The 27,748-nt window shown below is 39.3% G+C and overlaps 1 protein-coding gene, 1 long non-coding RNA gene and 1 pseudogene across 18 annotated transcripts in view; 1 reads left to right on the plus strand and 2 right to left on the minus strand.

The window, feature by feature from the left end:
- SYNE1 (spectrin repeat containing nuclear envelope protein 1) overlaps positions 1–27,748 on the minus strand; it is a 480,528-nt gene that overhangs the window by 377,222 nt on the left and 75,558 nt on the right. For all 17 annotated transcript variants that reach the window (XR_015251658.1, XM_086708164.1, XM_086708163.1 and 14 more), the window contains one exon: positions 20,116–20,177. Coding sequence is in view for 16 of the 17 variants with exons in the window: in XM_086708164.1 (XP_086564290.1) it covers positions 20,116–20,177 (62 nt within the window). In the remaining variant the exon portion in view is untranslated. The remainder of the gene's footprint in view (positions 1–20,115; positions 20,178–27,748) is intronic.
- Positions 1,273–8,302, minus strand: LOC147581305 (uncharacterized). The gene is made up of 2 exons (XR_015251660.1): positions 3,447–8,302; positions 1,273–2,485 (listed from the first exon to the last, which is right to left on the minus strand). It is a non-coding gene; the product is annotated as an uncharacterized LOC147581305 (long non-coding RNA).
- On the plus strand, positions 2,541–3,420 carry LOC112862109 (small ribosomal subunit protein eS1 pseudogene; annotated as a pseudogene).

Here is a 27,748-nt window from a genome sequence, read left to right on the forward strand (position 1 = left end):
CCAAACCTCCTTGATCAGTCTGCCTGGTGCACAAGCCTCTTTTCCTTCTCTCCCGCCTTTCTTTCTGACTGTGGCCACTCGCCAAGCTCAATCCTGTCTCCTCTGTTCTTTACAAAATTTTGTCCAGGTAGATAGGACTCTTGAAGCCTTCCTTCCAGGTAAATGTTCTCTTCTGAACATTGTTGAATACATGACAGGCACTCAATGTTCGTATTGTTGGCTGAATGACTGCCTGAATGAATGAATAAATGTACTTTTCTAAAAAAATATCTTTGTAGGTCCTATGCCCATATTAATGGCTCTTAAAATGTGGTACATATATAATGGGTAAAGAAAATATTCTTCGCTTTCTAGGCAATCAGACTGCAACACAACAGAGACACAGAAGTATCTTGTGTCTCCATGTTTTGTTCAGAGTAGGCACGTGTTAAATATTTGTTGAAGGAATGAATGACGTTTCCAGTCTGTGCATGATAAAGAATGGTAGATGGTTTTTATTTCAAGAGTAGATACTCAGAATATTGTCACTTTTCTCTTTCTCCATTTAGCAAATTCCTGCTCAATTTTCATACTTACTTATACTTAATTTTTTTCAGTCTTCCGACGGGAATTAAGTACTTCTTTGGCCCCAAGTACATTGTTTAGGTTAGGATGATCGTGTTGCGTTACAGTTAGTTATTTACAAATCTGTGTCCTTAGGAACTCAGACAGTGGGTCTTCTTGAAGATAAGGAAGAAGTTGGATGTATCTTTGTATACCTAATACCAGGCAAAGTGCTTATCACTAGTCAGCAGTAAACATGTAAATCGTGAGTGAATAACACTCAACAGGGATATGCGATGCTTGTTTGCAAATATCTTTGGGATTCTTAGAGATACCCATAAATAAGATCGTAGTGCAGAATTTCTCTTTTTATAGGAAATATGAGTTGTTCTGGAAATTTTTCCTCCAATGTCTTCCTACACAAAATAAGGAAATGTAGTCTGGTGGCTATTAACAGTCTAAATAGAAATTGGGAGAAAATATTTCTCCTTAAAATAAAAATGTTTAAAAAATGTTTATATCGGGGTGCCTGGATGGCTCAGTTGGTTAAGCGTCCGACTTTGGCTCAGGTCATGATCTCATTCTGTGGGTTTGAGCTCCACTCAGACTCTGTGCTGACAGCTCAGAGCCTGGCCCTGCTTCACATTCTATGTCTCCCTCCCTCTCTGTCTTCCATTCCCCTGCTCATGCTCGGTCTCTCTCAATGTGTCTCTCAAAAATAAACGTTAATAATTTTTTTTAATTTTTTTACATTTGTTTATTTTTGAGAGACAGAGTGAGACAGAGCGTGAGCAGGGGAGGGGCAGAAAGAGAAGGAGACACAGAATCCGAAGCAGCCTCCAGGCTCTGAGCAAGCAGTCAGCACAGAGCCTGATGTGGGACTCGAACCCACAAACCAGGAGATCATGACCTGAGCCGAAGTTGGACGCTCAACCGACTGAACCACTCAGGTGCCCCAACGTTAAGAATTTTTTAATTTAAAAAATAAAAAGATGTTTTATACCAATTTAATTTGTAATGCACAGGTATCATATTTTCAACACACTGATTATAGGGCCAAGCATTATGTAATCAATTTTTTACTTAATGCCTCAACTAGTAAAAGAGGGAGAAAAATAAACTTCTGGCCAGCCTTACTGCAAAGAGCTGGCAAAATAATACTAGAGAATGATCTTTATATTTCTACAAGTTCTATACAATTGCATATAACGTAAATATTGTGCACAATCCACAAAAACACTTATCAAAAATTACACCAGAATAAAAATGTTCTAGCAATTACTGGACAAGTTTTCCTATCCCATTTTGCACAAAGAATTATTTACTATAGCAACTGACCAACTAATGGAGTCATTTACCATTGTCACTAAATCACAGTTATTTTCTGTGACAGTGTTTTAATAATAATAATAATAAAAACCTTTCAGCTAAAATGTTTCTCCTGTCACATGTATAAATAGTTATAGCACCAATCTGATTACTCTGGCAGGATTCAGGTCACGGTACTCGCCGCCAAAAGAAAGAGTTGGAAATGAAGGTAACTTACTGGAGCCTGACTTAATGAAAAATCGATATGATGTAGTTTTGTTCTGATTGTCCACTTATTTTCAGTTTTAAGCACCAGGCAGAAATCTATCAAGCACTTTTCAAGACCACAATTATCATTTTTAAATTATGGTTAAGGTAAAACCGTAATAAGCTTTTATTGGGGGGCAGTATTTTTTAAAATTGTATTCTCCTTGGCCTTGTCCGTCACATTTAGATATTCTATAGTGGAACCAAAATATATTCATACTGAATCTGAGGTTGTTCAAGGAAGGGAACTTCCCAACTGTGTCGAGGGGAGAGAAAGATAAAGATGGGAGAGAACAAAAACGAGAAAGAGGTACTTCCCTTCTGTGGTTACTCCCTTCTATCAGCTCTCTTCAAACTAGGTTTAAACCTTAACTTCCAGAGGTCACGTAGATGGCACGCCTAGCCCCGTACGCCTGGGTTCTCGCGCGAGTTACACTTCCGCCCTTTTGGCTCCCTGAGCAGCGCCATGGCAGTAGGCAAGAACAAGCGCCTTACGAAAGGCGGCAAAAAGGGAGCCAAGAAGAAAGTGGTTGATCCATTTTCAAAGAAAGATTGGTATGATATAAAAGCACCAGCAATGTTTAAAATGAAAAATATTGGAAAAACACTAGTCACGAGAACTCAAGGAACCAAAATCGCATCTGATGGCCTTAAGGGTCATGTGTTTGAAGTAAGCCTGGCTGATTTGCAGAATGATGAAGTTGCATTTAGGAAATTCAAGCTAATTACTGAAGATGTTCAGGGCAAAAACTGCCTAATTTCCATGGCATGGATCTTACCCGGGACAAAATGTGCTTCATGGTCAAAAAAATGGCAGACCATGATTGAAGCTCACGTTGATGTCAAAACTACCGATGGGTATTTGCTTCGTCTCTTTTGTGTCGGTTTTACTAAAAAACGCAACAATCCGATTCAGAAGACCTCTTATGCTCAGCACCAACAGGTCCGCCAAATTCGGAAAAAGATGATGGAAATCATGACCCGAGAGGTGCAGACAAATGACTTGAAAGAAGTTGTCAATAAATTGATTCCAGACAGCATCGGAAAAGACATAGAGAAGGCTTGTCAGTCTATTTATCCACTTCATGATGTCTTTGTTAGACAAGTAAAAATGCTGAAGAAGCCCAAGTTTGAATTGGGAAAGCTAATGGAGCTTCATGGTGAAGGTAGCAGTTCTGGAAAAGCTACTGGGGATGAGACCGGTGCTAAAGTTGAGCGAGCTGATGGATATGAGCCACCAGTCCAAGAATCTGTTTAAAATTCAGACATTTAATGGTGACAAATAAAAAATCTTATTTGTGATGTTTAAAAAAAATAAATAAATAAACCTTAACTTCCAGCTCTAAGAGGACTGTCTGGTCTAAAAGTCTCTAGAAACGCTGGGAAGATACACATGCCTCTGTGACTGGCTAATACCCTTGGTAGTTAACTCATTACTGAAACAGACTTCACAGAACTTTTTTCTCTATTTCTTCTACTCTTCCTTTATTTTGCTAAGCAGCTCCTTTAAAGACATGTAATGAGATTCAAAGTTCATCCTTGATCTTTATGGAATGTAAAAGTACGGGTATCCTTGACATAATTTTTACTGACCAGTTCCCTATCTGGGGAAAATATCCTATTCTCTAACATTGTGTGTGTGTGTGTGTGTGTGTGTGTGTGTATCTTGTGTCACTTTACTAGTCTATAAGCATCAACACATTTTTAAGCCCTATCTACCATCTATTTTCATATTTTTATTCATGAAAGGATGACCATGTTTGCTATACCACATGTTTATTTTATGACCCTAGAAACAATGATATTACTTGGAGGAAAAGGAATAAGAGAATAATTTTAATGAAAAAAAGGTATCATATAACTATTTGGCATGAAATAAAAATTTAAGAAATCGTTTGAATCACATTTAAAAATTATATATGAAATGAAAAATGTTGATGCACAAAGTATGACAAAGTAGTCACACTGTAGATTACACACATGAATTCTAATATTTACTAGATATTACGATTCTGTGGCTTAGAGATTATACATTCTAATTCAGTAGGTGTTTAAATATGAATGAAGGGGGAAAAAGAAGGTAGGAAAGAAGGAATAATATACTGTTGAACATTTCCATATGTCAAGCACTATGCTGAGGGCTTATACATGTTATCTCATAAATATTCATAACCACCACCTATGGGAAATCACCTCCTCTTTCAAAGAAGGAATCTGAATCTGAGAGGTTCAACCATGGGCCTAGATCACACCTCTAGTACATGATTATATTTCAGCCACCTGTTAGATAGGAAGTTCACTATAAAAATGCAGGTATTCACTTAACTATTTCCTGAATGAAACATAAACCTATAAATGTGATTTTTATTTAATATCAGTATGAAAAGTATTAAGTAATTAGCAAAGTGCCTGCCACTCTACTAGAAGCAAAATATTAACAGAAAACCACTTTTAAATGTGAATGGACATAAGAAAGACTAAAAAGTAATAACAGAAGCATTATGTATATAAACACATATTGGCATAGACAATAAGTTGGCCTAATTCATACCGTATCCCCTAATGGTCATGTTTGTGCTAATGCTCTGTCTTTTGTTACATGACTGACCTGAGCTGCACCCATCACCTTCTCTGCTTGGATCCAGAAGATGGCCGGAGTTAAGTTGTCACCGGGCAATGACCTAAATACAATTTTTATGGGGTCCTGCTGTTGAGGCCCAAGAAACACTTGCCTCTGTCTTTCTGAAGATTGGGTCAGTCAGTGTGTCAAGTTCCTCAAGACCATCCTCAGCTCTAAGACTCACTAGAAGGGCCCACAGGACTCAAAAGAGCTGTTATATTCATGGTTACAATTTATTACAGTGAATGGACACAATTTATTACAGTGAATGGACACGATAATATCAGCAAATGGACAAGGCTCATGAAGCAGAGTCCAGGAGAAAAGATACAGGACTTTCCAGAGATGAGTGACCTGTTCTCTCACAGTGTAAGTACATAGGAACATGCCTCATTTTTCCCAGGATGCTATGGGATGTTGCCTAATTTTTCCCAGGATGCTACGGGATGATATGTGTGAAGTGTTGCCAAACAAAAAAGCATGCTCAAGCCCCAGTGCTCAGGTTTTTATTGGATGCCTGTCCCTGAGGCATACAGTGCTTTCATAAATGACCTCAGCTACTCAGATTCCATCCAGCCCTTCTCCTATCCCTGTTTCCCCAGCAAAACCAGGTACATGTTCACCATAAAACACATTGTTATGATAAATTGATCTCATCGAAGTGTACAGCAGGCCTAAGGTCTGGGCATACAAAATACTCCTTTCAGGCAGAATATTCCAAGTGCTCAGAGCTTATGTCCCAAGAGCCAGGCAAGGGCCATTCCCAAAGACAGGTCTTTATTTGGAATATACAGAATTTGAGCAACCCACGCCTGCTGGGCTAACCTTTCCTGCCTGGTCAGAATGTACCCTTTCAATCGATTTCACTTCTTGGTTAAATAGTTTCAAATCAAGTTCATTTACTTGCAACAAAATAAAGCACACTGACAGGAGGGTCTATTTTGCTATTACTTTGTAAACACTTTCTGACTGTAACAATTTACAGTTCAGTGTCCTTCCACTCGTACTCCATGATAAGATCCACATAAGTGACCGAAAATATATCTATGCTTTATTGTTGAGAGTGTGCATTTTCAGGGGAGCCTAATTGTATTTGATGTAAAAAATGTTTTGTAACCTTTTCACCAATTGATATCGGTAAATGAAGAAGGCAGACACAGCTGAATGTTGTTGATAAACCATTAAACACAAAGACAGATGATAGATGATAGATAGATAGATAGATAGATAGATAGATAGATAGATAGATGATAGATAGAGCCACTTTACATGGACAACTGTATGCCTATATCCAAAAATAACAAAAATGGTAACACACTAAAAATATTTTTACCACTTTTAAGTTTGCAATCATATGCACAATCATATGTACAATCATATGCACCTCAAATAAGGTAAAAGCAGCACTGGGTGTTAGGTTGCATTGAGAAATGGAGAAGAGTACAAATCTACCTCAAAACATTACAAGCATATCATCATTTCATCAACAGATATCTACACATCTGCTAGAATCTTAGAGTGCCTTAGCCTCAAATATCACACAGTGATCAACGAGATTTACGGCATGCAAGATTTAGCTTTGAGCAAATAAAAGGGTAAAATCTCCTGTTTCATGCCAGCACCAACCCGTGTCCTAATTTCCCATCATGACTTTTAATCTCACAACAACTGGGCATTCTTTGACTGAACGCTTTTCCTCTGAGGGAAAGAGCTCTCAAAACATTTTATGACACACACAAAAGCTCTAGCATTTTATTTTAAAGTACTAATACACATCCTAAGGGTTAAAATTTGAGGGGCACCTGGGTGGCTCAGTTGGTTAAGCGTCCAACTTTGGCTCAGGTCATGATCTCCCGGTTCACGAGTCCGAGGCCTCATTCGGGTTCTGTGCTGACAGCTTACAGCCTGGAGCCTTTTTCAGATTCTATGTCTCCCTCTCTCTCTCTCTCTGCCCCATCCTCCACTCATACGGTCTCTCTCTCCCTCTCACAAATTAATAAACATTTAAAAAAATTAAAATTTGTGATTGCTGGATACCCATCGATACCAATAACTAAAAAAGACCTAAAGTAAAAGCCCATGGCACAGATTACTCTCAACTCCAATGGAGACACACACACACTGCTGAGCGCTATGTCAGGCTTGCTGAAGAGAACACAAAATCACGGCCTAAAATACTCTGAAAATGGCCTTCTGCACAGGCTGCAGAGAGGTCTCAAGACAAAGGGAGGTTGGCAAGGTGTGCTCTGTGCACCCTTGACGTCTCTGTATAGAAAATGACCCGTCACTTCTAGAGCCAGACAAACCACTACCTCTGGTTTACATACGTTTCAGGAAGGAACGATGTCACAGGCTGCAAGACAGTATATGGGGAAAAATCCCATCCCAGGACCAGTCTATAGTGTTCACATTCTCTGATGGTCATCTGATGGGTGGGAGCAGCAAGTTAAACAACAGGAACAGAGAGGAGAGTGGGAAGGGAAGAGGGTTGACCGGCAGATGTGGAGCGAGTTACCTCCCTAAAGATTGGCTAAGAGCCCAACCACACTAAAATGTCTAAAACCGCCACCGAATCTTTGGACCAGAGCAGTCAAACCATGATTATAACTGCCGGCAGTAGCCACGTCAAATTAATTCAATGTCTACAAGTTTCGCCATCTTATTCGGAAGATCTAATCAGATGTTTCCAACATTTCCAGAAACAAGGTGAAGTAACTTAAAACTTTTGTGTGTAATCTCTTCCTCTTTCACCGCCTTCATAAAAACACTATTGTGATTATTTTCCACCTCTGCTTGTCAAAGGTGAGAAGACAGCTCCCGTTCTGTTCTGTTTCCTCTGACAGATAGTTCTAATCATTTCCACTTCCTTAATTACTTAATTTATTTCCAAATACATATCCCAAAGGCAATGACTACTTCTCAGCCCAACTTTAAATCTGCTTGGAAAACTCCGCCCTTAACAATTTACATGTGTAATCAAATTCTTTCTACTACACAGCATAAAAGAATCATGCTCCCCAAGTTATTTGTTTTATTTGGTGCAGAGTTGGGGTCATCGTTTACTCTTCTCCTTTGCTCAGACACCATCTCTGCTCCATCAACAAATCTCGGTGGCTTTCTTTTCAAAGCTCACCCAGAATCCAACCACTTCTCACCACCTTCACTGCTTATTACTTTGGTCCAAGCCACCAGTCTCTTGCCTGGATGACTTTGACAGCCTCTTAACGTATGTCCCTCCTTGCACCCTTGCCCCTCTTCACTCTATTCTCAACATAACACCCTCTTTGTCTTCTTGACTATCCATCACCCGCATCAGGATATAAGCACCATGATGCGAGGATTTTTTTCTTCTGTTTTGTTCACTGCTACATTCTTGGTACCTAGAACACTGCCAAGTAGGTAAACACCATGTTAAAATATTTAATGAATAAATGTATGAATAAATAGAGTGTATTCCTAAGAGAAGGAGCTTTGACAAACACTATCAAAATGTTTATTCACTTGCATAGAAGTTGCTACATCTATATCTATGTTATTACCAATGAATTAACAAAGGATGTTCTTTTTTTTTTTTTTTAATGTTTATTCATTTTTGAAAGAGAGAGACAGAGCACAAGCAAGGGCAGGGCAGAGAGAAAGGGGGACACAGAATCCGAAGCAGGCTCCAGGCTCTGAGCTGTCAGCACAGAGCCCAACGCGGGGCTCGAACTCACCAACTGTGAGATCATGACCTGAGCCGAAGTCACATGCTCAACCCACTGAGCCACCCAGGAGTTCTAAAAGGGCTACTCATTTTGAAATGACAATTTTCCTTTGTAATCTTTTAGTTACATATTTGGAAATAACAAATGCTTAGGATCATCAAACTAAAGTAGTTTTAGAAAACAACTAAAGAATTATTTTAGGGGAGCCTGAGTGGCTCAGTTGGTTAAGCATCTGACTTCAGGTTAGGTCATGATCTCACAGTTTGTGAGTTCGAGCCCCACATCGGGTTCTGTGCTGACAGCTCAGAGCCTGGAGCCTGGAGCCTGCTTCGGATTCTGTGTCTCCCTCTCTCTCTGCCCTCCCCCGCTCATGCTCGCTCTCTCTCTCTCTCTGTCAAAAGTAAACAAACATTTAAAAAATTTAAAGAATTATTTTAGAGGGGGAATTATTGCATTTTCCTTTTCCTCTTTGCTTCTTTTTGTCCTAATCTTAGTTCAATTAATGGTCCCACTAAAGGATGTATAAGGAAACAGACAGAGATAAAATGCAATTATGAAAGTGTTTCTATATTATCTTTTAACACCGTTGATGGAAAGACAGCTGAAGAAGTTAGCAGCCACAGAAGAGATACTTTAGGACTCTGAAGATGTCAAAGTCATCATTAGCATAGACTATTTAAAGAAAACATGGAAAGTCAAAAGCGTTCCTTTTCAAGGAGTTTATGAATCTAACATGATATTTTAAGACAAGATGTGCTCTTACTGGAATGTATTATGGGTTGAATTGCACCCCTTCTCGCCAAGATACGTGGCAGTTATAAACCCCAGTACTTCCGAATGTGATCTTCTTTGGAAACAGGGTCTTTGGAGAGGTAATCAGCTTAGAATAAAGTCATCAGGATGGGACCTTATCCAATATGACCAGTATCCTTATATGAAAGGGAAATCTGGACACAGACCCAGACAGACCCAGAGGCAGGGTCTGGACTGATACAACTGCGAGCCAAGGACCCTCAGATACTTCAGACACCACCAGAAGCTAGGAAGCCGCAAGGACGGATTCTCTCCAGGGTGTCAGAGGGAGCATGGCTGTCTAGCCTTGAGAACACCGAGACAGGAAATTCCCCATCTGAAGCCACCCAGTATGGGGCGTTTTGTTATGTAAATTTTGCAAATGAATACAGAACCCAAATGATGTTTTATGATACTCTTTTTTAAGTTCTTCTAAAAAGTGGGGAAATGCTCATACCATGCCTGAGGTCATCCAAAAGGCAGTAGCTAAAATGTTTAGCACTGTATAGTGCTGTATAGTGCTGTATAGTGACCACAGCCTATAGATCTTGCATAAAGTTCAGGAATTTGCTATGATAAGTAAATTTTTTAATTATTTTTAATGTTTTATTTATTTTTGACAGACACAGAGAGAGAGAGAGCAGGAGAGGGGCAGAGAGAGAGGAGACAGAGGATCCAAAGCAAGCTCTGTGCTGACAGCAGTGAGCCCAATGTAGCTCAAACTCACGAACCATGAGATCATGACCTGAGCCAAAGTCAGACGTTCAACCGACTGAGACACCCAGGTGCCCCAAGATAAATTTTAAAATGCAAAAGAACTAACATCTTTTTAACGGTCACTTTATAAAACATTTATCCCAACATAAATTCTTTGCTCGAAAATGGAGACTACCCTGTTAGATCTAAAAAACATGGCCACCATTAGGTAGGAATTTCCTCAAATTCAAGTCTACCTCAACTCTGTCTTCCTCTCCGTGTTGATACCAAATTTAGGCACATCCACACTCACCCTTCCTATTTCCACCCTGGTTTCAGAGAAGGAGAGATGACTCTCCTCTGGTACACACCTACAGGTTCCACCTGTGCTCTTGATTTTCTCTCCCACCTTGCCTCCTTGAGATCCTGTATCTCTGAAATGACTTTCTTTCCCTTCTTTTGCAGCCTCTTCCTCCCTGTTAGTTCTTGATCATACCCTTAATAGACACACCTTAAAATTACCCCTTATTAAGACAGCTCCTACCAAACCCCATGCCCTGTTTTAGCTGATGCTCTAGCACACGAATAAGTAATGTACATTCAGTGTCCTAACATCCTTCCCTCTCATTTACTCATCAATTTGCCAGTCTGATTTCTGTTACAACATGGCTACTCCCCATGGTGGCCAATGACTTCCTAACTGCCAAATCAAATGGGTTTATCTCTACTGAGTAATTTCTCTGTCTAAAACTGGACTACTAGCTTTCCCCCAAGCCCGTTGTATTCTCTATGTATGTGAATGATCTTAATCATTTGCTCGTATCAGAAATCTACATGTCATTCTTGACTCTTTCTTCTCCAAGATTCTGATTAATTACTGAGTCTACTCCTACATACCTTTCAATGTGTCTACGTTTCTCCTACTCCACCTCTAATGTCACTTGCTCCTGCTCTAATTTATGACAGAGAGAGAAAGAGCGAGAGAGAGAGAGAGAGAGAGACCGAGAGAGACCAAGGTGTTTAGAGACAAAGCGATCATTTAATTTTCCTGGCTAAGATTCTTTAATGTCTCCCACTGCCCATAACACAGTCCAAGTTCTCTTAATGACTGGCCTTTGACCAATTCTTAGTTTTCCTATTGCCAACCCACTCCTGGAGCCATATTTTCAGGCACTCTAAACTTCTTCCATTTCCTTTACTGGACCATGCTCTTTCTCACCTCCCAATTTTTTTTTTTTTCAACGTTTATTTATTTTTCGGACAGAGAGAGACAGAGCATGAATGGGGGAGGGGCAGAGAGAGAGGGAGACACAGAATCGGAAACAGGCTCCAGGCTCTGAGCCATCAGCCCAGAGCCCGATGCAGGGCTCGAACTCACCGACCGCGAGATCGTGACCTGGCTGAAGTCGGACGCTCAACCGACTGCGCCACCCAGGCACCCCATCACCTCCCAACTTTTAAAAACACTGGTTCCTTCACGTATCCAATCCCAAGGCATTTCTCAGGCCCTAGTTTAAATGTTCCTGTCTCTGAAAAGCCTATTTTGATGCCTTCCTTCAGGTTTCCTGTGTCGCTGCTTACGCTTGCCAGGTGCTCTCTGAGACCCTGGCACCTCCCCTCGCATAGCATTTACCAACTTACGCTTTGCTGTAATTGTTTGTTTCTTCTGTGACACTATCAGTTCCAGGAAGGCATGTACAACTGGGCTGTTCACCACTCTACCCACAACCCCTGGTGTATGACAGGTGCTTAAAAAGTATCTTCTGCATAAAGAGCTAAATAAACAATTGAAGCATGAGAGTACACAACACAACGGTTAATGCCCAAACTTCAGAGGTGTGCGGTTAAAATCTGGTTTTTCATCTACTTATGTGACCTTGAATTTATTAACTAACTCTTAACTTCGGTTATGATCTGTATGATGTAGCAAACAATACTCATATTTGATTCTTGTAGTGAAGACTAAATAAAAGACAAATTCGCTAAGGCATAGTGAAGGGCACATGGTAAAAGTTCAACAAATAGTAGCCCGCAACTTAGAAATATTTTTAGCAATGAGTGATGAGAAGCTAGAACTAAATCAGTACTTAACTTTAAAAAAAACATTGCTCAAAATCAGGGCGCCCAGGTGGCTCAGTCGGTGAAGCGCCCGACTTTGGCTCAGGTGACAATCTCACGGATCCTGAGTTCAAGCCCCACGTTGGGCTCTGTGCTGACAGCTCAGAGCCTGGAGCCTGTTTTGGATTTTGTGTCTCCCTCTCTCTCTGCCCCTCCCCCACTCTCTCCCTTTCTCAAAAAATGAATAAACACTAAAAAAAAAACATTACTCAAAATCAATATGGAGTGATTGCTAATTGCTAATTTAAAAAGTAAAAAACAAATACTTTCTTTGAAAGGAGAAAGAAAGAGTCTGGTATCTTTCTGAAAAGGAAGAAAATGATAAAGTCCATGTCTGATGAAACCCCATTCTCAAAAGGAATTATCAGGGATATAAAATAAATGCAACCCACTAATTTTTGTTAATGTTACATTACATTATATTGACAATTTCTGATTTGCAATGTTTTGCATAATTGTAGAAGCATAAAGACTTCCATTTGAAAACAAAGCAAACATAAAAAAAATGAACTGATAATTATATCCACAAGTTTGAATAATCTACATGTGTGTACTAACAATGGCATAAAACACATATACACAGAAGACTCTTGAGGTTTTTTTCCCTGATTCAGTAAGGTTTTTGTTTTAAGAAAAGTATTTATTTGGGGCACCTGGGTGGCTCAGTCGGTTAAGCATCCGACTTCAGCCCAGGTCATGATCTCACAGTTCGTGAGTTCAAGCCCCACGTCAGGCTCTGTGCTGACAGCTTGGAGCCTGGAGCCTGCTTTGGATTCTGTGTCTCCCTCTCTCTCTCTGCACCTCCCCAGCTCATGCTCACACTCTGTCTCTGTCAAAAATAAATAAACTTAAAAAAAAAATTAAAACAAAAAAGAAAAGTATTTATTTGAAAACAGATTGCTCTCTTACTTATAAGCACCCTCTCTCTTCACACTGCTGTCATAATATTTATAAAGAATTGTTGCAATAGAATGGAATGCCATCAGTAAAAGAGTTTATCATTTTTATTTAATGAGAAGGAAATAGTTTGTTAATTTGCAACTGGGCAAAGCAGCCAAGAACAAAATTAAAATTCTCCCATTAAAAACCTTCCCCAAATGCATCTCCATGAAAAATCTTTTGGACATGTCCTAATGCACCAAAGATTGAATGACCTTAGGAGAAAAGAATCGATTTTTCTACTTCTCAATTCAACATTCTAGCTCTTAAAACCTGACACAACTGATTATTAAAGCTATTTCTGGAAATGGTCAATTTCCAAAAAATTGGAAATGGTTTACAGTTCCTGTTTTACAAATGGATGAAATGGTTTACAGTTCCTGTTTGTTTGTTTGTTTCTATTTTTTATTTTTGAAAAGGAGAGAGAAAGCACAAGGAGGGGAGGGGGCAGAAGATGGGGGGGAGAGAGAGAGAGAAAGAGAGAGAGAGAGAGAAAGAGAGAGAGAGAGAGAGAGAGAGAGAGAGAGAGAGAGAATCTTAAGCAAGCTCCACATTCAGCACAGAGCCCAAAGTGGGGCTCAATCCCAGGTCCTTAGGATCATTACCAGAGCAGAAATCAAGAGTCCAATGCTCAACTGACTGAGCCACTCAGGTGCCCCTACCATTCCAGTTCAAATCCACAAACATTCCCATGACTACTATGCAAATGCTCTCAGACAACTGACATCCTGCAAAATATTTACAACTTGCATTCTAGGAAAAAGTTGAAACTCTTTTTTTTTTCCTCCCAACTTAGCAATTTTCTCCTTTCTTGTTCTTAGAGATAAAATAACTTGGCACATTATGTACCATAATAAATAGGTGAAACAAGACTAGTATCTTGGTTACTAGCACAAAAAGTATTTTCAACCTGGGTCATTTTCTTACCTTTATTGGTAGATTTCAACAGAAAATTGTAGGGGGAACAAACACAACATAGGAATAAAATGCATTTTAACTCTTTTAAGTAGTTTAGCTCTGAGATGATATGAAATGAACCCAAAGCACAGAGCTATGCACTACAGGGATTGCAATGAATGAAATGAAAGAGGAGACAAGCTCGTTCATGTCATCATGCCAGGATTGAGTTCCCATTCCTTTATTATAAATTTGGAAGAAATACTCGTGTGCTTCAAGCCAGACCTCAGAATGAACTTGGGGCCTGTTATGGACTAAATGTTTGAGTGTCCCCCAAATCCATGTTGAAGCCTCTAGTATGATAGTAGAGGAAGAGGGGCCTTTATGAAAGAATTACACGTGTATGAGGTCATGAGATGATGCCCCCAGGATGGGACCAGTGTCCTTATGAGAAGAGGAAAAAAGACCAGAGTTCCCTCTCTCTCTGCCAGGTGAGGACACAGCCAGGAAGAGGACTCTCACCTTGTTGGCACGTGATCTTGGTCTTCTCAGGCTCAGAACTATGAGGAATAAATGTTTGTTCTTTAAGTCCCCCCAGTCTACAGTATTTTGTTATAAAAGCCCGAGCTGACTAACACAGGGTCTAAATTTGTTGCGTATTTGTTGGACAAAGTAAACAAGCAAACACACAAACAACACATCAAACCAGACTCAATCTGATCCAACAAACTACAAGGGACCCAGTTCTTTGAAAGCTGACAGAATTCAGGTCTCCATGCTGGGAGTAGACTATCTCTTAGTTGTAGTATAAGCCACTACCTTGATTATTTAATAACCAAGAAGAAAGAGAGAAAGGGTGTTTCAAAAAGCTCTGGTGGATTAAAAAAAAGACATTGAGACAGGTCAAGTTGCTTATTTGTGGGCTATTTTTTCTAGTGAGAAATGTTTGTAGCCTGAGTATGGCCTTCCGTGTGACTGAAAGCCTGGGTGTTGCTAATTGGTGATGGGGAGCCAAGGACCAAAAACTCAAGAAGCTGCTTTCACAAGAGACGTGATAAGACTCTCAGCATAACAAAAACTTCTGCGAAAGCTTAGCTGACCACAGATGTACGTGTACGTGTGTGTCCACATGCGTGCCTGGGTTCCACGTCCATAAGGTGCTAGAGTGATGGGACCAAGCACACTCAGGCATCACAGAATGGCTTGGGGAACAAGTGTTACCATGCAGCAGTTCGAAAAGTGACACAATGTCCTGATTCAGGGGTCAGATCAAAGATACGAAGTTGACCTTTTTTTCTGTTGCAAGTGAGATATTAACATTCTCAGAAGGGAGCCCATTGCAATGGATCGGGAAGTGTGTGCTGCCATTTCAGTTTGGGTGTACAAGTAAAGGTGACCTCAGGGAGACTGTGAAGCCCAAGATACGCAGGTTGCATGTGTTTTTGCAGGGTTTAGGGTCCAGACAGAAAGAGATGGAAATGGGGATAAAGATAGGAATGGGGAAATTAAGATAGAGACAGTAAGGGGGTTGCTTGGAGGTATAATGGAGGAAGAGATGGGACAGAAAGATCGATATGGTGCAGGGATAGGAGACAGGTGGGTGGGGGAATGAGAAAGGGCTGGAAAAAAGGACAAAGGTGGGCAAAGGATGGGAAAGAGAAAGGAATGAGTTGGGAATCATGTGATTAGTTGCTAAGACAAATGCAGACAAACATTGACTGTATACATAGATACTCTAAAACTCTGCCAAGGCAGGGTCATGGGTCAGATTTGATTTTCAAAATGTTTTCCAAATATAAGTGAGTCCAGAAAGGAATATATTCTCAAATGAATTTGAGTGTTTTAGCTATGTGTGGCAAGGTACTACAATGGCGGTATAAATAAATTCAGGATGGCAAGTATAGGTATCATTCTTATGCTTCAGTTTTCTTTTTTCAAGATGACTCAGGAAAGAAAGAAATCAAAATACAGAAGAGAAAAAAACAAACAAAAAAATCTCTATTACATAAGATAATAATGGAGCAGTTGTGGAAGTAATAAGTTTCTGGGGTTTTCAAAACAATACCATTGTTGTAAAAATGTGTAAAGTCAGGAAAGCACGTGGACTTTAGATTCAGGTCTGGATTAAAATCTCAGCAGCACCAACTACGAAGTATATGAAGATGTGTGCAATAAAATAACCTGTGTAAAACACCTGGCTCAATACCAGAGATTAATCATTTTCCCCAGGTGATAGCCTTACGATTCTAACAAAATAAGAAAAGATAGACTCTTTGCTGTTGGTGTATTAATCACCTCTGTCTGGTACGCAGCACTGTGCTTAGAGCTATTAAGATTTATAAAGAAATTCTGAGAATTAGCATATGCCTTAAAGACTCTACACGGGTGTTGGGAAGGCGAGGTATACAATTCAAAATAATTTTAAGACATACTAAACTTCTCCACCTATGCTACAGGTTCTGGAGAAGGGCTAAGACTTTGCACTCTACTGCACTACAGGCAGGAAAACCAGAGAAAGCAGGGGGGAGGCACTGGAGGAGGGGTGCAGGGGCAAGGGTACCACGCTTGGAGCGTTTGCTAGGGGACAGACAGCCTCACTGCTTTGCCTGTGGTCAGAAATGACTTCATGAATGAGAAAGCCTGACACTACCCAGTAAAGGTAGGACTATAGATCTTTAGACGGGAAATTGCAGGGGTGAGCTTACAAAGCAGGGCAGGAAAACAGAATGGAAAAAAAAATGCACATTGGTAGAGCCTAGTCCAATAACCAGTTATCACGTAAGTATGTAAAGTAACTTGGAGCAATGGTAAAACAATGATATTTGAAAACAAGCTCTTGGCATTTAGTCCCTTCACAAAGGCTCTTCATATACTGTGCACCATGGCATACATTCAGATTTCCCCTCTTTTTAAGTATTCAGTACATAGATGAGTGTATCCCAAGGATTCTACTTGAAAAACTTTCACAAAGATATTCAACTCCTATTCAAAAATAATTTCTTATGTTTATTTAATTTTGAGAGAGAGAGAGAGAGAGAGTGCACAAGTGGAAGAGGGGCAGAGAAAGAGGGAGACACAGAATCCAAAGCAGGTTCCAGACTCTGAGCTATTAGCACAGAGCAATGCGGGACTCGAACCCACAAACCGTGAGATCAAGACCTGAGCCAAAGTCGGGCTCTTAATTGATGAGCCCCCCAGGTGTCCCTCAACTCCTATTTTTAAAAATCTGAAAAAGTTAATTATAAATTGTAACTTATAATTTATAATTATAAATATTTATAAATAAATATTTTTGCCAGTTAGATTAGGAAACACTGTTAACCTCCAAGAATGTTAATAGTGTAAGGAAATGGGCATTTGTATATGCTCTTGGTATATATTAAAATTGCAAACATGTATACCTGAGGACTATTGACCCACTTCTGAAAATGTATCTTAAGTAGAAAAATCACACAAGTGCACAAAGATATATGCCCAAGGACATTAAGTGTAGTACTGTATATAACATTAAACAATTGAAAACCACTTAAATGACCATCAATAAGCTACAGGCTAATTTATGATTTATAATAAGTAATTATATTTTTAATAAAATATTATTCAGCCATTAAAATTATTACATAGCTCCGTATCCACTAACACGGAAATATGGGCTGAGTGAAACAGAGGCATACACAGCAGTATCCTGCAAATCATTTTTGTGAAATTGTGAGTGTTCAGCTCTCGGTCTGTGAGTTCGAGTCCCGCGTCGGGCTCTGTGCTGACAGCTCAGAGCCTCGAGCCTGTTTCGGATTCTGTGTCTCCCTCTCTCTGACCCTCCCCTGTTCATGCTCTGTCTCTCCCTGTCTCTAAAAAGAAAACAGTGTAGAAAAACGGTGATCAACGTGATGGTGATGATTAAGGTGAAGATCGTGAGATTTGAGCTGATTTCTACTTTACACTGTAAGAGGGTTGTTATTACTATTACAATTAGCATGTAACTTTCTTAACAATGTGAAGAAAAACAATAACTCTATTTTCATTTTGGAAAAAAAAATAATCTTCCCCAATTGATGACAATTCTGTAGCAAAGTAATGACTGGCTGGCACCAGCCAAGACCTGAGAAAATGAGCCCCCGGAGGCATTTACTGCCTTTTCACAGGGCAGATTCCGGGGGCAACCACTATGTCAGAGAATTCTCTTCTCATCAAGGGACTTCTGGAAAGCAATGAAAGGAGATACAATCCCAGTTTACCAAATGCAGACACATTGTTTAGTCTTCTGTCATAACTGGATTGTGAGCCTCTCAAGGCCTGGGAAAGTGTCTTACCAACGTTTTCCTCTCTCCAAAGCCTACCTTAGACACACAGTAAGCAGTTAATTTGTACAATGGGACCGCAATAAATCGCCATGCTTTGTTTGCTTCTGAACTGTAAAAGACGCTTTGGGGAAGCCCCTGATCAAAAGCTGCTCGTGGGGTTATGCCTGGAACACTGTAGGGAGGTACCACTCGCAGCAAAGGATCCATTAACTGAATTCAGACAATTGTCTGCGTTTACAAATGCAATGTTTTTTGGTTCACATGTTTTTTTCAACTGCATATTTATGAGACTAGTTTTATTGTAGTATAGCCATATTGGAATTTGTTTTATAGTAGCATTTATGTTCAAAGTCATTACAATGTGCAAATACATAGTCATCTGATACAACCTCATGTTGGTATGGATAATCTCAGAATGATTAGTCTTTTTAGTGTCCTGACACCACAGTTACTTGGCTATCAAAGAACCTAAGAAGAGGAGCGCCTGGGTGGCTCAGTAGGCTGAGCATCGGGCTTCAGCTCAGGTCATGATCTCGCAGTTTGTGGGTTTGAGCCCCGCATCGGGCTCTGTGCTGACAACTTAGAGCCTCGAGCCTGCTTCTTCTTTTTTTTTTTTTTTTAATATATGAAATTTATTGTCAAATTGGTTTCCATACAACACCCAGTGCTCATCCCAAAAGGTGCCCTCCTCAATACCCATCACCCACCCTCCCCTCCCTCCCACCCCCCATCAACCCTCAGTTTGTTCTCAGTTTTTAACAGTCTCTTATGCTTTGTCGAGCCTGCTTCTGATTCTCTGTGTGTGTCTTTCTCTCTCTGCCCCTCCCTACCCACCCACCCCCTCTCTCTCAAAAATAAATAAACACTGGGGCTCCTGGGTGGCTCAGTCGGTTAAGCAGCCGACTTTAGCTCAGGTCATGATCTCTCGGTCTGTGACTTCGAGTCCCGTGCTGGGCTCTATGCTGAGAGCTCAGAGCCTGGAGCCTGTTTCGGATTCTGTGTCTCCCTCTCTCTGACCCTCCCCTGTTCATGCTCTGTCTCTCCCTGTCTCAAAAAAAATAAATAAATAAAATACGTTAAAAAAATAAATAAACATTAAAAAAACCCTTTTTTTAAAGGCACCTAAGAAGAGAACCCAAATCCTGTCATAATCTACTCATACTAAATTCTGTGCTCAGGACAGACCACTCCTTGCTTCTATCTGTTCCAAAAGAAATTGGCTGAATGGGTGATGGGCATTAAGGAGGGAACTTGTTGGGATGAACTCTGGGTGTTATATGCGACCGATGAATCACTGGGTTATACTCCTGAAACCAATATTACAGTGTATGCTAACGAACTTGAATTTAAATAAATTAATTAAAAAAAGAAACCAAAATTCAGCACAAATTCTCCTTTTTTTCCTTTTCAAATGTTTATTTGAGGGAGAGAGGGAGAAAGCACAAGTGGGGGAGTGCAGAGAGAGAGAGAGAGAGAGAGAGAGAGAGAGAGAGAGAATCCCAAGCAGGCTCAATGCTGTCAGCAAAGACTCAAACATGGGGCTCAATCTCACGAACTGTGAGACCATGACATGAGCTGAAATCAAGAGTCGGACGCTTACCCAACTGAGCCACCCTGGCACCTCACAAATTCTCCTTTTCATATGACATACACATTATTACAAAAGAAATAAATGAACAAAACATTTCATCAGAATTCATAGCATTGACATGAAGAACTGACCTCATGACTCTAGCTGCCCATTCATTTCTCCTCAGAGGCAATGTTAGCAAATGCCACATGTAGGCAACGGTTAAGCTGACAGAACTGCTGATATCATTGATCAGTATTAGTGACAAGAGCGTTAAGAGTATTCCTTTATTACACTTGGCATTCAGTGATTTATCAGCTCCAACCAAGTAAACATAGAACTCTGGGTAATTTCCTTTACCTTGGTCAGATGCGAGTTGATCCATTTCGTGAAAGTACGTTTTTGTACTATCTCTTGCTCATCTAGAAGAAAAAAAATAAATCTAGTTAGGTAACACAGTATACCGTGAAGTCATATCCTAAAAAACATTCAGTTACAAACTCTAGAAATAATCATATTATTTTGTTTTCTAACCCATTTTGCCAATTCTTGTCTTGAAGGAAGGGACAGTACAACTCCAAGTAGACTATTTCTGATTTACATAAAAATTTTTTTTTTAATTTTTATTTATTTTTGCGAGGGAGAGACAATAAATTTTTATTTATTTTGCGTGGGGGAGGGGCAGAGAGGCAGGGAGACACCGAAGCAGTCCCCAGGCTCTAAGCTGTCAGCACAGAGCCCAATATGGGGCTCAAACTCACAAACCGTGACATCATGACCTGAGCTGAAGTCAAACGCTCAACCAAGTAAGCCACCCAAGCGCCCCTAGACTATTCCTTTAAACATTATTAGCAAATGCTTCAAAATTTTCAATATGTTAGCCCCATGTTAACCTTCATTCACTTATTGACAGTTCACTATACAATTATACCCCAATAAAGCTGTCTGAAAAAGTTCACTGAGACCAACCAAATGCCAAGTTTTATGTTAGGTGCAAAGAGATAGAGAGAAAACAACAGGGCATTGTCCCCACCATGAAATAGCTAGAAGTGGAGACAGCAAGCAAGGGCAGGTGCATAGTCGAGGGTTCTACAGTAATGTCATAAGATAGAGCTGTGTATGTGAGGCATTACAGGGACTTAACCATCTGGGGAGTGTGGTGAACACTCTTGTGGTGACCCTCAAAGATCCCACCCCTTGGAGTTCACACCCTTGTGTAGGCAGACTACAGGCAGTACATGTGACTTGTTTCTAACCAATAGAATATGGCAAAGGCAACGGGCCGTCACACCTATAGACATGTGACTCTGTATTAGATTCCATCCTGGCCAACTGGAGTGATTCTCCTTTTGGCTTGGAGGAAGCAAATAGCCATGTTGTGAACTGACCATGGAGGGGGCCGTGTGACAGGGAAGGGCAGGCCGCCTTTAGGGAAGGGTGGTCTCCAGCCAAAAGTCAGCAAGCAGCTGGGACCTCAGTCACACAGCCACAAGGAAATGAATTTTGCTAACAACCCGAATGAGTTCAAAGGTGCATTCTTCCCTATTTCAGCCTCTGGATAAAAATGCAACCTAGCTGACATGGCAGACTTGTCCGCTTGATGGCCGACTTGCGGGACCCTGAGCAGAGAACACATCCAAGCTGTGCATGGCCTCCTGACTTACCCATTTTGAGGATGATAAAAGAAAAGTGTTTTAAAATGCTAAGTTTGTGGTAATTTCTTATGAACCAAGAGAAAATTCACATCAGATGCAAAAAGAAGTAGGGTCCAAGAAGGTTTTAATTAGAGGCATAAAGATAGGAAGGCCAGAGAGGGAGGGGCCAGTTTAACCCCTTTTAAGAAAAGGTGAATTCTATTCATTCCAACAACATCTACTGAGTGTCAACTGTTTATAAAACACTAGACCAGATGTTGGGAGGAACACAGTTGAACAAGACATCATTTCAATTCCTTGCCCTTTGAGGGCTGGTGTGCCCAGATCCACATCCCTGGAGCTGACCTCTTCTGGGCTTCAAGTGAGAACATCTGACTGCCTATGGGAATATAAGCCCCATGAGGACAGTAACTTTGTTCCCAATGCCTACAAACATGAGAAAAAAATACTGTGCAATGAAGGAATGAAGAAAATTAGTAACATTTTAATTTGGAGAAATTTTGAATATATCCGAAGAACTTGCAGAATACCATTATCTTCAATGTACTTTAGGCATGCACTTCTAAAACTTTCAAGTACATACAAAAACAAATAATAATACATATACTTTTTCTGTACCAGGCACTGATATTTATTTTTTTCCTCCCTCCCTCCCTTCTTTCCTTCCTTCTTTCCTTCTTTCCTTCCTTCCTTCCTTCCTTCCTTCCTTCCTTCCTTCCTTCCTTCCTTCCTTTTTCCTTCCTTTCTTTTTTTCTTTCTTTCTTTCTTTCTTTCTTTCTTTCTTTCTTTCTTTCTTTCTTTCTGTAAAGAACTTAAGAATTACATGGGATGTTTAAAAGGCTGAGTTTGAAAGAAGATGAGAGATTTCTGTCCAGGGGCACCAGGTGGCTCAGTGGGTTAAGCATCCAACTTTAGCACAGGTCATGATCTCATGGTTCATGAGTTCAAGCCCCACATCAGGCTCTGTGCTGACAGCTAGGAGCCTGGAGCCTGCTTCCGATTCTGTGTCTCCCTCTCTCTCTGTCCCTCCCCCGCTTGCATTCTATCTCTTTTTCAAAAATAAATAAACATTAAAAAATAAAAATATTTCTGTCCATATCTTTTTGGAAAACCCAGATAAAATCTCAAATTTAACTACAAAACAAACTGGAAATACAGCCACTCTGAGTTCTCAGAAAAAGAAAAATGTAATGGAATTAACTGTATCACTCCCTGACAAGGTCCTGTCAAACTTTGCTGAAAGCTTAATTCTAATAATTTTATTTGCTTTATTATTTTTTGTATTACATGTCTTCATTTGAGTATCTGATACATCTGACTCTGACAAAAATATTTATTTTTAGGCCTTTCATGATATGAATGGCCTATTATATTAAGGATTAGGTGACAACTAAACATAGAGCAAAAAACAGAATTTACTGGAAACTATAGAAAGTACGTTTTAAAATACTAAACTGACATGCTTTAGTTCAAATTTTAAAAATATCACTTCAACATGTATTTACTTTTGACCAAGGAAGGGTATAAAGGAAACAAATGAAAAATAATTTATTTTATCAAAAATGTGATAGATTTGGCAAATGCTAAGTGAAACAATTAGCACCAAAGCAGCTTGTTGTCACCTAAAATATATAAATTCTGTGCTCTAAGATAATATAAGTCATAATGTCTTAACACCTTTTTTTTTTAATTTTTTTTAAAGTTTATTTATTTTTGAGACAGAGAGAGACAGAGCATGAGTGGGGGAGGGTCAGAGAGAGAGGGAGACACAGAATCGGAGGCAGGCTCCAGGCTCTGAGCCGTCAGCCCAGAGCCCGACGTGGGGCTCGAACTCACGGACCACGAGATCGTGACCTGAGCCGAAGTCGGACGTTCAACCGACTGAGCCACCCAGGCGCCCCCTTAACATCTTCTTATACACAGTATGGGAAGTGATAATGCAAATTCATCTTCTGGTTCCAAATGCTTTTAATTATTTCTAGTAGTGTAACTTCCCCAGTGAATCAAAGTAATTATTAATTGGTCGGTTTGCAATGACTCAGCAAGGAAATACTCTGGATGAATCTACATATATGTAATCATCCTTTCATCAAAATTATTAACATTTCCTTTCCCTAAGAAATATTCTTGGCAAAGTCACGGTATTGTTTATTCTTCAGAAGTATTCTCTCTTTTTTTTTTTTTTAATTTTAATTCCAGTATAATTAACATACAGTATTGTATTAGTGTCATGTGTACCCAGGCACTGATATTTCCTCTCTCTCTAATGATCCCATTATATGTTAATTATTTAATAATAAATTATTACATACCATATGTAATACATCCATATTAACTCATTTACTTCTTGTAACAAGTCTTCAACCAAGAACTGTTATAAATGCCATTTTACAAGAAAACCAAGGCACGTAGATGTTAAGCATTTTTACCAAAGCCACCCAGAGGCAGAGCCAAGCTTTAGTCTCCACAGTCAGGTTCTTACACCATCATACTACTTGCCCAAGGATAGCATGGGAATTACCATATTAGTCATATCAAATATTCATCAGATTAAAATGATAAATTCATAGTTAAATCAATTTGAGTTTGACCTTAAAATCTTTAGCTTCTATGAATAAAGTCATGCAGCAGCAGAATAATCTTAATTAATCAAACCAGATTTGATAGAATTCAGGACTTTATCCATAATATATAAAATCCAATTCTAGGTTTAAAATAGACTACAGTTACAGTGTATATAAATTTTTAAACTCAATTTGAGATTGTACACAATTTTATTAATGTTACAAGATGTCAGTGTTTTAAAATCTTAAATGAGCACAGTGTTAGTGTATGAGTTAGAAATTTATGTAATAAACTATTGATATTACTTCCTGATTTTAAGTTGTTATATTTTTACTACTCTCACCTTTAAAGAAACAATACTGCTATTGTGCTACTTTCATCTGATGGTAAATCTCTGAGTTTATATTTAGACTTTGGCAAAAAAGGTCTTTTTTTAGAAAGCCCAAATTATGGTTTGTTTTTTTTTTTTTTGTAGCATTCATTGTATGTATGTAAGTGTCAAATTCTTTACATGTTTCCTTTTATATTACAGCTGCAAAAGCAGTTTACTGGGTTCTAGCAATCTACTTTTTATATTTTCAGACACAGCCAACTGAATTCTAAGTAAATGTTTTCTGATTTTACTTACGATATTCCCCAAATAAAGAAAAATTCCTAAAACTTCATCATGTCAGCAAATACTCATTTTTGATATAAAAATCTAAATAATTTAGTCCAGGATTTTCTAGTTAAATCTGATAACAACAGCATAAAATGTTTAAATTGTGGAAGTATTATGAAATATGAAGTGAATGTCTACCACACTGCATTAAAACAGCATTATGAACAATAACACTTCTTTATAAAGCTGTTGATGATGCACTGAACTAATCTCTACAATATTGGTTTATAGTTCTTCCTGTGTATAAGTAGTTATATTTAATAGAGTATTATTTAAATGTATTTAATTGTTAATCTTATAGTGATTTTTCTATCTTCTGCTTTTTAGAACAACATGATACGGTCTTACCAACTGTTCATATGTATGCATGCTAAATATTTCCAACAAAACTGTAAAAAGAGTAATGCGTTAAGACATTTAGGTGAACATGTATACTAGTTGTAAATGCTGAGAACTCTGTCTATGTCACACATGTAAACTCAGTTCTCCAGTTCTAGGAATCACAGAGATCAAGAAGTTAATCCTGTTTACAAGTTCTATTCCCTGGGGTGCCTGGGTGGCTCAGTCGGTTGAGCGGCTGACTTCAGCTCAGGTGATAATCTCACGGTTCATGAGTTCAAGCCCCATGTTGGGCTCTGTGCTGAGAGTTCAGAGCCTGAAGCCTGCTTCGGATTGTGTCTCCCTCTCTCTCTCTGCCCCTCCCCCACTTTCACTCTGTCTCTCTCTCTTAAAAATAAATAAATCTAAAAAAAATTTTTTTTAGAGTTTTATTCCTTAATACCTATTAATACCTATTAATACAAACTAAAATCCACCTAGTTCTTAAACCAGTCAGTGTGAGGTCCTCCTTGGGTCTTTACTTATCCTCATCCCCACCCAACAAACTCATAAGGAACGGCTGTGGATTTTATTTCCTGAATATCTCATCTAAATCAGTATTGGTGCTCATCTAAATCAGTTTTGGTACCATCATCTTTTGGGTACCTATTCGTTTCCACCACTAGAATCTAAGTTTCAGATTATATGGCACGGACCACATCTGACTTATCCATCACCGTCTTCTTCATTATTGCATAGTAGATGGTTTCATTACTAAAGAAATGAATGGATGCATTTGTTAAGGAAGTGCTAGAGACTAAGAAACAGGCCCTATTCTAAGGAACTAGTAATAAATGGAAAAGACAAATATGGAAATAATAGCTCAAAGCAATGTGTCAGCTACTATAATGGAGGAACATATAAAATGTTGAGGGAACATAAATACAGGAGTAGCTAGTTCTCTTACAGGGTAATGGCACACGCTGGAAGAGTCAGAGAAGCTAAAAAAGGAGGTGTCGTTACATAGAACATCAGCAGGTAAGTAGAAATTTGCAGGTAGAGAGCTTTTTAGGAGAAAGCGGCAGTCTCTTAAAAACATGGCATGATGTATTAAAGCGACAGTAAAAATCTGTTACAGCTGAATTACAACGCAGAGAGGGTTTGAGAAGGATAAAGAAGGAAGTGAGCCTAGAAAACAGCTAACAATCAGGTTCTTAAAGCCTTTGAATCACTTGCCACGGAGTTTGGTCTCCATCTTCTGAACAATGGGAAGCCACGAACGGTTTTGGACAGGACAAAGACATGATCGTATGAGACCTGAGACACAGAAATATATACTCCAGTGGCAGTGTAGAAGCTTACTTGGAGGAAGAAGAGGCTGGGAGCAGGGAGGATATTTAGGATTATACTAGCAGAACGCATGTTAAAAGTGATGAATTCTTTTAACAGGGATGAACAAGGTAAGTGAGATGGCTGCAAGGCAACAATTGGAAATGGACAGGAGCTAAGGGTGCTGTCTGTATTTTTTTTATCATGCGCAACTGTATAATGATGCCACTAACCAAGGAAGGAAAGAGAAGTAGCAGGCTCCAGAGAGAGAATTCTGAGGATTCTGGTGCATTGCAAATGCATCACGAAATGCCTAGAGAAGATGGTGGTGTCAGCTCAAAAGCGAGGTGAGGCTTCAGAAGCCAGAAAGAGTAGGAGGTGGGTGCCCCACAGATAGGAACCCGTAACAGCCTCCCATTTAAGGCCAAGTTTTGAGCCATGTATGACTGGGCAGAAGCAGCTCCAATTGTCCTGCTCTCTAAATTTGAACCTTGATTCCCTCCTAAAGGCCAGACTGTGTGAGGTAAAAAGAAAACAAAAACAAAAACAAAAACAAACCAAACCAGTGGGTATGAAAACTAAGTCCGTCACCTTGGGAGGTTTCCATCACTGGTTCTGTTTCAAAGGCAGTTGGTCTGAGAGACCTAAGGAGTTGGAAGCTTCTAGGTCTTAAGAGAGGTCTCTGTAGGAAGGCTATTATACAAACATGGCCCTGGTGATGTTATAAGAAATAATCCTGACATTCCAAGGCACTTTCGCTCTCTAGAAACAAGTGAAAGATAAAGGGAGCAGGATCTGACATTCAATTTCTATATTTCTTTATCCTGTTATATATTGCCTAAGTATTTTGCCATTTCAGGATAAGATCGTGACACATGCAGAAATGAGGCCCAATTTGGCAACAGTGATTAAATCTGACCATTAACAAACTATCACACCTGACTATAGTCAACGGTTTTCCTCCTGGTGAGTCGTAAGTCATAGTAACAGTGACTTGCTGGTTTTGCACAACTGTAGTTTGTCCCAAGTGACTTACACATGTATGTGCAAGCAAAGAGACCACAGTAAAAAGTGGCCTAGATTATGTGGAGCCTTTGCAATCAATCATGAAAATGTTGCTGCCTATAAACATGTTAGTTGTATTTTTATTAAATATAGTCCACATATAATGAATTTACCATACATAATATGTAGAACTGTGAGACAGAGGTCCATGGTCATTAGCTTTTAAACAGCATTACTTAAATTTTAAAAAGTTAAAATATATGCCAGTGTCCTTCTAATAAGATGGTGACTTTAAAAATACTAAAAATTAAAAAATAAAAATACTAAACGTAATTGAAATTGGCATATTTCAATGTATTTAACAAATATATTTTTTAATGTATTTAAATTCAAATTAGTTAACATAGAGTGTAGGGTTGGTTTCGGGAGTAGTACCCAGTGCTCATCCCATCAAGTGCCC

This window comes from Puma concolor, chromosome B2 (assembly GCF_028749965.1).
Source record: "Puma concolor isolate L17-30 chromosome B2, mPumCon1.1.hap2, whole genome shotgun sequence".
NCBI classification, from domain to species: domain Eukaryota; kingdom Metazoa; phylum Chordata; class Mammalia; order Carnivora; family Felidae; genus Puma; species Puma concolor.